Source organism: Otolemur garnettii, unplaced genomic scaffold, assembly GCF_000181295.1.
Source record: "Otolemur garnettii isolate 467f Iridium unplaced genomic scaffold, OtoGar3 scaffold00023, whole genome shotgun sequence".
NCBI lineage: Eukaryota > Metazoa > Chordata > Mammalia > Primates > Galagidae > Otolemur > Otolemur garnettii.
This window is the reverse complement of record NW_003852418.1, coordinates 9,103,224-9,112,900: the sequence shown is the minus strand read 5'-3', so window position 1 is coordinate 9,112,900 and position 9,677 is coordinate 9,103,224. Positions and strand designations below refer to the sequence as shown.

Below are 9,677 nucleotides of genomic sequence, written 5' to 3'. Positions count from 1 at the left end.
ATTGTTGTTTGGCGGGCCCAGGCTGGGGATTCAAACCCGCCACCTTAGGTGTATGTGGCTGGCACCTTAGCCGCTTGAGCCACAGGCGCCGAGCCGCTCATATGATTCTTCATCTGACTTTCCCCATGGTTACTCCTGACCCCTAAGCCAGGAACGGGCACGGACATGTTTCATTCTGAATGTTGTTTTGAGACCTTTTCTTTCTTCATTTTCTTTTTAAGAGGAAGGGTCTTGCTATGTTGCCCAGGCTGACCTTCTTTAACTCCTGGGCGCATGTGATCCTCTTGCCTTAGCCTCCTGAGTAGCTGGGACTGCAGGCGTGTGCACCACCACACCTGGTAACAGACACCTTTTCTTAAAAGAGGACCAGGTTGGGTATAATCATGGAATTTTTGTGTCAGAAAGGGCATTCAGTCGGGGTTCTGGGTGAAGACTGAGAACTACCTGGATTTAGTCCTACATTCAGGACTCAGGAAGAGGTGGGCTGAGTCACAATAGCCAAGTGCAAGAATCACAGAGCTCATTGTCAGAAACGAGTGGGAAAGTGTGTTTTGCAGTCAGTGCTGTAGGGATTCCCAGGACCATGAGTGTGAGCACAGTGAATGGGCAGGGCCATGGCTTGGCGCCTATAGCTCAAGCTGCTGGGGCGCCAGCCATGTACTCCAGAGCTGGCAGGTTTGAATCCAACCCAGGCCTGCCAAACAACAATGACAACCGTAACTAAAAAATACCCGGGCACTGTGGTGGATGCCTATAGTCCCAGCTACTTGGGAGGCTGAGGCAAGAGAATTGCTTAAGCCCAAGAGTTGGAGGTTGCTGTGAGCTATGATGCAACGGCACTCTACCCAGAGTGACAGCTTGAGACTCTGTCTCATAAAAGGGAGGGTGGCAGGGCCTGCCGGAGGGGCCTGTGTGGAGTGCAGTTTGAAGGGTTCTCACTTTCCCCCTTTTCTCACTAAAGCAGCTTGTGCTGATGGGTGACGTCAGAGTAGAAAGACTTATTTTCAGTCGCTTTCTGATTGTCTGACTTCACTCTGCCAGCACTTGCTTTCTGTGATAGCGCTCACGGCATCTCATGGAGGGAAGCGGGCTTTAACATCATGCAGGTTTCTGAGCCCTTTCCCTGCGTCTGCTACCAGGATGGTCAGTTAGGGAAGTAGTTGCAAGTGAGAACGTTGTAGCCGGGGTAGGTCCTCCCCTCAGAACGTGGGCGTAGGTCTCTCCAGGTTGTCTTCATTTTAAGATTTTAATCAAATGAATACGTGCACAAAATAGTGCGGAGAAAAACCCTTCCAAGCCCCCATTTCTGTTGCTGTTTCTAGTCCTTACCTCTTTGTCTGTAAATAATGTGCTTTTTCAAAACCTCGGTTTCTTAACTTTAGACGTTATTTCTTGGCTTCAGCTTTCAAAGACGAGAGTGGAGGTCACTTGTGACATCTCTTTTCCTCCTCCCAACCCGCTTAGATTCTTATCTCATGTGCTTCGTGGGTTACTCTAGTCAAGTGAAACCCTTGCCCTCCTTAGTTCTTACTCTGTCAGCCGCAGAAGGTATCTTGGGACCCTTTTGTGGAGGCCTATCTGCTCGACCTCTCCTGTCCGTGTCACATCCAGGCTTTCCACCTGCCCTGTACTTTTCCATTGTTCAAATTGTGCATTCTGTCCTGTGACTGCAGTGAAGCCTCGCTCTTGTCTGTAACATTCGAACTGCAATAACCCTTACTCGCATCATTACGTCCCTAGCACTCATGGCAGAGTCACATAGTGTACTGTGATTCCATTTCCATTCTTGGCCAGGCTTCCTTTTTCCTGGAGTTTCTCTTTTCCTTTATCCAAACTTCTCACCACTTGAGTTATTTTAAGGAGAACCCTTTCATAGCGCTGTGCTTCTATTGCTGCTCAATTTCCAGATGTGATTTGTTGGTGTCCTGCCATTGTCACTGAAGACCTAGACTACCTGCCACCCTGTCTATAGCTCCTTCCCCAGTCCTCCTCACCACATACACTTTCTCCATTCTCTCCTCCCCATTCTGTCCCCACCCTCGGCAGTAGACAAGTTATTTTTGCTCTAAAGTGCCTGACCTGCCTCTGTTGTTCTGGTTGAACCAGGCTATTGGCAGAGGTAGTAGTTTTGAGGAATTTGCTTTCCGTATGCTGAGAATTTGTGGCCTGCACAGTGCTTTTATGTCACTGTACACCGTATTTCCTACCTGTGATGCTGTGCTGTGTCCATGGTTTGATATGCCTTTATAAAGAGTCGTAGTCTCCTGCGATTGCATTAGGTTGGAGGATGGTGACATGAATGAAGGGCCAGCCGGTTCTAATAACAGCAGCCTGTTGATGATGAACAAAAGTAGCGAGCCCTTGGGGTTGTGCGGAATTCAAGCTCTCTGACAGACTCTGAGGCTGCCTGTGCTATCTCTTCAGTTAGCAAAAGGTGTGACAAGCAACCTGCCTATGCCCCAAGCACCACAGACCACCAGCCGCACCCCAACTACCCAGCCCAGAAGTGTAAGTATGACCCTGTCTCACGGAAGCTGCCAGGGAGTTCTTCCTGGCATGCAGAAGGCTCGTTCTGTGTGTGTTTGTGTGTGTGTGTTTCTTCGTGGGTGTGTCTTCCACTGTTCCTTTGAGTGATGGCTCTTAACTCTGCCTTGCAGCCCTTCTTCTTAGCTGTGCCTCTGGCATCCATCACACACCACATTAGGAAACAAGGGGAAAGCGTATGGGTTGGCCTCTTGAGGGGGATCCCCCTGCTCTTTTCATAAAGGCCTTAGGTTAGCACCAGCTCGTTCCCCAGTTCCCTCCTGCTATGATTGGTCCCATCAACCAGTACCGCCATGTGTTCTGTCTGTGCAAGGAGTTCGGCCCTGCAGATCCCTCAGATGGCCAGCCTGGATCGTAGCATGTCCCACCCTGCTGCCCTTTCTTTTGGTTCGCCCAGCTGGCCTCTGCCTTCACCAGGGCTGGAAGGATTTGATGTGGTTTGACGACATCATTGTAGGATTTTCTCATGGATGGTGATGGCCAACTGCATCATTTCTCACAGAAGATAGGGAAGAAGGCATCAGAAGAGGCGGATTCAGGATGGTTCAGGAGGCTCAGCTCTGGGCCCCCAGCTCTGCCTACTATAAGACTGCCCCTACTTGAGCATTGATGCGGGGCCTACGAAGAATTCTCTTCAGAGCGATTACATTACTCTGGAGATCTTTGTCATTTCCTTTGTTACTTACCTTCATGATGAAATACACATGTGCCTTTTTTTTTTTTTTTTTTAACCAGACAATAAGAAATACAGCCCCACCACCCTCGCCCACTCCACTTCTGTCTCTGAGCTTCTTCCAACCAAATAATATTACACCACCTTGAGAAATTATAAAATAAAAAAGAGATTCTGTCCCAATCTGTCTGAACCGGTAAATGATCTCAGACATGATGGGATCTTGGTGGTTGGCTGGAAGGCTTCTCATAGTCAGTTGTCCAGCTGAGCCTGCAGACCCGGACTGTTTGGTAGGTAAAAGGCTCTTCACGGACACCTCATTTGGCCCTTCCTTCATGTTTGTCATTTCTTACGCAGTCACTACTAAGATCCTCTTGTACCCATGTCCTTGAAGCCATCCTCCGTCTTATTCTGGCTCTGCATCCCTCAGTGACCCTTAAGCGTGTCCTTACTGGGAGCCAATGGGTCTTTGTTCCTAGCTAGACTTGAATCATTCATCTCTTTCACGATCCTCTCTCCCTTGGGTGGTTATAAGTCTGTTTTTCAAGTTGCTTGTAAATTGGGAGAAGAAATCCCATCAATGTAAAGAGATTGCATGTCAAATTGTGGTGCCTTTCTCCAGTGGACAAGTTTGGATGCGGAGCGTAGGGGGTTGGGTATCATTAGTCACCTAATAAGGGTACACGGTTCCAGACAGGGCCTGGGCAGTTTAGGGCCTTTCCCACTAATCTTTATTCTCTGTGTGCATGACACCCTACCGCTTTCCCAACCAGCTGTTGTTGAATCCTAAAACATAAGTTCTATCTTTACACTCTGAAGACCCACAGACTTCAGGAAGTCAGCGGTGGGCAGTATTTTAACTGTGAGTGTTGTACGGAGCGCGGGGAGGGGAAAGCGGCTTCCCAGATCAGGTTGCGGGGTGATTTTGCTTGGGTGCAGGTGGGCGGGCTTGCTCTAAACGTGTCGATTTTCTCCCCAGACCATTCCCGGAGTAGTAAATCCAGCTGGAGCAGCAGCGATGAGAAACGAGGCTCGGCACGCTCTGAGCATAACACCAGTAGTACCAAGAATCTCCTCCCGAAAGAGTCTCGGCTGGACACCTTCTGGGACTAGGGGGAAATTGTGACACCAACTGCCTGGCCCCTGGGGAGAAAACCCAGGACACCAGGAGAACAAGCCACCTTCAGACTTGAAAATTCTGAACATTCAGACTTGGCCTGTGCACCCGGCACAAAGGGCAGCCTACACTACAGGACATCCAGCATTACCTTCAACTGAGGACTGTTCAATACACATGAGCCCTATGCTTTCCATGTAAATAATGTACAATTTGTGGATGTCACTGAACCTAGAGTACCTTCCCCCTTTTATATTTGTATTGACTTTAACTTATAAAAAAAAAAAAAGAAAAAGAAAAGCAACTTTAAAAAAAAAAACCAACAACAAAAAGAATGTTTTGAGGTTGGAGAGAAGGGCTGGTCAGTTAGCCTGTCTGTCACACAGCAGATAGAGACTGAGCCTGGGGATTGCTGTCTCACACGTGTCCTCATCCTTGGATACCCAGGGGAAAGCGAGCCGTTTCCGCTTGGATGTTTATATGCAACTTGGTTGGCAGCAGGAGTTTCTGCACAGACTCCTGTGCGGTGTGGGCACATCCCATCAAGCCATTGGCTCCTTTCAGGTACTACGTCACTCTTAAAACACAAGCTCTCCAGACCCAAAGGACACAGGGAGAAGCTCAGTTATTTTTTGGCATTTAAATAATGACTGCTCCTAAAAGGGGGGGGAGGGGAGGGAAACTAACAACCCAAACGTCCTTGTTTACAGAAGAGAAACAGAAACAATCCCTGCTCAGCTCAGTTGTAGAGGAGAAGAAGGTAGAAAGTGTTAGGGTCCTAAGCTTCGAAATAAAGAGAAATCTTTCCTTTGCTTTGTGATTCCTTTCAACACACTCTCACACACACACTTGGCAAGCAGAGAAGCGGTGCTTCTCGGAAGCAGGAACTCAAAGGCAAGCTGCACGCAGAGGACGTTTGAGTCTGGGGTGAAGCATGTATGTATTATTTATAGGATGGAATTTTACATTTTTATGTAAGCATGAAACAAAGGCAGTATGAGAGAAAAAAAGCAAGACCCAGTCATGCTGTCTGTTACACTACTCCACGTGTAGTACCATTTTGTATGTTGTGTAAAACAAAAAGCATTGATCCAAGCAGAAGGCGATGTATGTATATGAGCAAATTAATTGTACGATATCATTCCAGTACATTCTGTTGTACATTTTAGTCTCGTTTACTTTCTCTTCATTGTTGATAAGAGGATGCGAACTGTACAGTTTCCAGCTAGTTAACCCATAGTAGAGAAGAATTAAAGAGGGTGTTAGAAGAAACCAGGAGAGAGAGAACATTTGTGAACTGCAGTTGTCAAAAAAAAAAAAAAATAGCCTAGCTGGCCTTATTTGTGAAGCCTAATTGCTTTTAGCATATGGAAGTATTTTTTCACATTTTCTTTGTATAAAATTTGTATTAAACTTAAATATCTTTTTTGATGATGGTGTTTCTTTGTGACTGAGCCAGTGGACTCACACAATATGCTCTTTTGGGTTTTCCCCGCCTCCTCCCCAGTTTTTTCAGATCCTTCACCTTTTTTTAATTAAACTGTTTTGGAAAATGCCTTGGTTGTCCTCAAATTTGCAGCTTTCCATTTGGTGGGGATAGCTTGGATAGCTTCATCAGGTTACAAAATGAAACACAGGAGCGGGGATCAGAGAGGTCCCAGCCCTGTTAAGAGATCCCCCCTCTTCCCACTCAGAGCAATAGCCTGTGTGGGAGGGTGTCTTTGTGGCCAAGATCAAGACCCAGGCCAAGCTAACAGGACGGGCGTGGGCAGCAGTGAGTGATCCTGGCACAGATCCACAGCTCTGGGCCTGGGGGGAAGGTGCCCAGGGCATGAGGGAAATGAAGGAGTCTTGGAAGGCTGAGGTTTGGTTTCTCTGCTGCTATAGTGTCCCCTTTCTCCGAAATCCAGTAGTTCCTAGAGAAGATAGGCCCCGCCAACACCTTCCTGACAAAGGCTAAGACTTGACATGGCCTGCCCGGGAGTTTGGAAACAGGAGTGTAAGTTCCAACAGAAGATCAGCCAACACGTTGGGTTGGGACACCGAGGATACTGTGGTGACGTTGAGGGGTTGATCCGGGGGATTTGGGGGGTCCAGGGTGATCCGATCCCTGCCCTCATTGAGTTTGTGTTCTACCGGAGGTGAAAGTCAAGTATTCACAGGGGACCTAGCATGCGTCAGGCACCATGTCAGCTACTGGGGAAGAATGAGTAAAAGGCCTCGGAGCCCAGCTATAGTCAATTTTATAACAGGAGACAGACTACGTATTTAAAACGTAACGTAAACAAGAGGGTCAATGTGAAAGCAGAGGTCTGTGAGCTCCATAAAGTGCCCGAGTAAACGCTGGAGGCTTTGCCGGCCCCTAGGTCTCTCAAGACTGCCCCCTGCTGCTGCGGAGCGAACCCAGCCACAGAGGACGCATCACACGCGCGAGGTTGAGTTCCAATAACGTTTTACAGTCACTGCAATTTTAATTTCAGTCCTTGGGTCTCCAAATGATTCATTTGGTGGTTTTCTAGTCATCTGAAAACATAAACAGTATCTCAGCCCACGAGCTTTACAAGAGGCAGGGGATGGGATGGATTTGGGCCACTGGCTATTGGCTGACCGGTGCTATGCAGGCGTCCTCAAACTACGGCCCGCGTGCCACATGCAGCCGGTCTAGGACATTTATCCGGCCCGCCGGGTGTTTTTGCCGCTGCTGCCTGTCCTGCTTAGCAGCCGACTCATCCCGGGGCCCGCAGTCCGGCCCTCCAACGGTCTTAGGGACAGTGTACTGGCCCCCCGTTTAAAAAGTTTGAGGACCCCTGCCAAGGGACAAAATGGAAATGTTTTAAGAGCAGAACGGAGAGTTAGCATTTGATATACATCTTCTGCTTGGCCCTCCCTCTTCTAACTTCAAAGGTGACGTTCAGATGGTCTCCAAACACTGCCTGCAGCAAGCAGCCCCGCGTGCGTGCGTGGGGTGACCATGCAGGGGGGCGACTGGAGGGGCTCGGCTCTGGCAGGATGCATCTGACCTTTGAATGCATCCCGACGCGCTCGCCACCTGGTGGTCACAGGCAGAACTGCGGTTCGCCGAGACATCCGGACCACGGAGAACAAGGAGCATGTGAGCCAGTATCGTTCTTTCTTAGACTTCAGTTTTTGGCCGGGGCCGGGTTTGAGCCCGCCACCTCCAGCATATGGGGCCAGCGCCCTCCTCCTTTGAGCCACAGGCGCCGCCCCATTAGACAGCTTTTTTTCCTGAGCCCTCTGTATGAGCCAAGCACTGGGACACAGTACCCTAACTAGTTAGTGAGGACAGGCTGAGCAAATACTTGTAAGCATGCAATGGTTACCTGAAGGTAAGGAGGGGCGGTAGGGGAAATAGATGGTGTTTGGGGGATGCCTTTCCCAGGGGCTGATCTTTGAGCAGTAACCTGAAGGAGGAACTGAGCCAGGACGTCTTGGGCAGCGACTGTTAATGCTAGCTGAACAGGAGAAGAATTTGAGTTGATTAAAAATAAAACCCAGTTAACCGCCCAGATGCCACCCGAGATAAGGCCTCTGTGAGCTGGGGACTGGGCGTCAGGACGTTTTGGAGCTCCTGGGGTGATCAGAATTGAGAGCCTCTGACTCGGTTGGAAGAGCATCTGGGGAGAAGGAAGAGCATGTAGAGGAGGGAGGAAAGGCCCTGAGGACTCTGCGTCTTCCAGAAAAGAAGGCAGGCCAGTGAGGCTGGGATGGAGGGATTCTGGAAGAAGGTGGCTGTTGAAGAAATCAGAGAGGGAGAAAGCTGGGGGTTGGAGATGGAGGATCCAGGGGAGCCTCTGGTGGTGTGTACTCTAAAGAGTTGGATTGCTTAAGCCCAAGAGTTTGAGGTAGCTGTGAGCTGCGACGCCATGCACTCTACCAAGGGTGACTCTGTCTCAACAACAAAAAGGAGGTGGAAAGCTCAGTGTTCGCTGGGTGGATTTTTTTTTTTAAAGCTTTATTGATGTATAATTTTCACACCATATAATCCATCCATTTAAAGTATATAATTCAGGCTTGGTACCTCTGGCTCAAGTGGCTAAGGCGCCAGCCACATACACCTGAGCTGGCGGGTTCGAATCCAGCCCAGGCCCACCAAACAACAATGATGGCTGCAACCACAAAATAGCCAGGTGTTGTGGCGGGCGCCTGTGGTCCCGGCTACTTGGGAGGCTGAGGCAGGAGACTCGTTTGAGCCCAGGAGTTGGAGTTTGCTGTGAGCTGTGATGCCACGGCACTCTACCCAGGGCAACAGCTTGAGGCTCTGTCTCAAAAAAAAAAAAAAAAGAAAAAGAAAAAGAAAAAAAGTATATAATTCAATGATTTGTAAGTATTTAAAAATTTTAAAAAATTGTGAAATGTATACAACAAAATTTACCATTTTTGACTATACAATTCAGTGGCATTAATTAGAGTTGTGCTTGACAAAGTTCAGCATTCAGCTACCACTTTCATATCAGGGTACATCAGGACACCACCTATATTAGTATGGATTTCCTTAATCTGGTAAAGTAAAGGTCACTCACATTCCTCCCTGGGCATGTCCCACATGCTGGGCTCTGTGCTGAGGCACCATACTTCCTGATAACTCTGCACACAACACAGACACTAGTAATGGGGTCCATTCTCCAGATGAGGAAACTGAGAGAAAGAAGTAACTTGCTCAAAGTCACATAAAAGGTCAGGACTCCACAGGCTGCCTAATTCCCCAACCAGTGCAGAGAGCCATCTGACCACACTGTCTCAGTTACAACTAACCTCATGACCGTGGCACTGTGGTAAGGTAACAACACACCTTCCCAGGTACCCTTTCCCTCTCTCAATCTCCCATGGGGTGGGGATTGTCCCCTTTTTATGCAGCTCGGGAAACTGAGACTCAAGAGTTAATGAATGAATTTGAAGAGGGGTCAGGTTTTTAGTTGCAAACAACAGAGTCCACTCTAGCTAATTGGAGCAGGTGAGGAACTTGTTCAAGGATATTTACTCAGTGGCTTACAGATCTCTGGGAAGGCTGGGAGACCGCATAGCCACCGACAGTGTCCAAATTATATTGTAGGACTTTCTTGTTGAGACATCCCCCATCACTGCCACTGGGCCCAGACACTGCAACTCATTGCCCAGGCTCGGCGTGTCCCTCTGCCTCTTTGCTAGATTGGATTCCATGTGTCAGAGTCCACTTCCATTGCTTCCACATGTGGCTGTATCTGGACTGGCTGAGCCTGGGTCCAACGTAGGTGCCTCTGACTGACAAAGCCTGGGTACCATGTGGGGCTATGTGATTGACTGAGCCTACACCACATGCCTACGTTCTTTTTTTTTTTTTGAGAC

General features: G+C 48.6%; 1 protein-coding gene across 5 annotated transcripts in view; it reads left to right on the top strand.

Annotated features, from left to right (window-relative positions):
• ZMYND8 (zinc finger MYND-type containing 8) overlaps positions 1-5,765 on the top strand; it is a 131,962-nt gene extending 126,197 nt beyond the window's left edge. For all 5 annotated transcript variants that reach the window (XM_023511942.1, XM_023511941.1, XM_023511939.1 and 2 more), the window contains 2 exons: positions 2,425-2,508; positions 4,197-5,765. In XM_023511942.1, the coding sequence (XP_023367710.1) occupies positions 2,425-2,508; positions 4,197-4,330 (218 nt within the window). In that variant the 3' untranslated portion in view covers positions 4,331-5,765. The remainder of the gene's footprint in view (positions 1-2,424; positions 2,509-4,196) is intronic.
• The last annotated feature ends 3,912 nt before the right edge of the window (positions 5,766-9,677 follow it).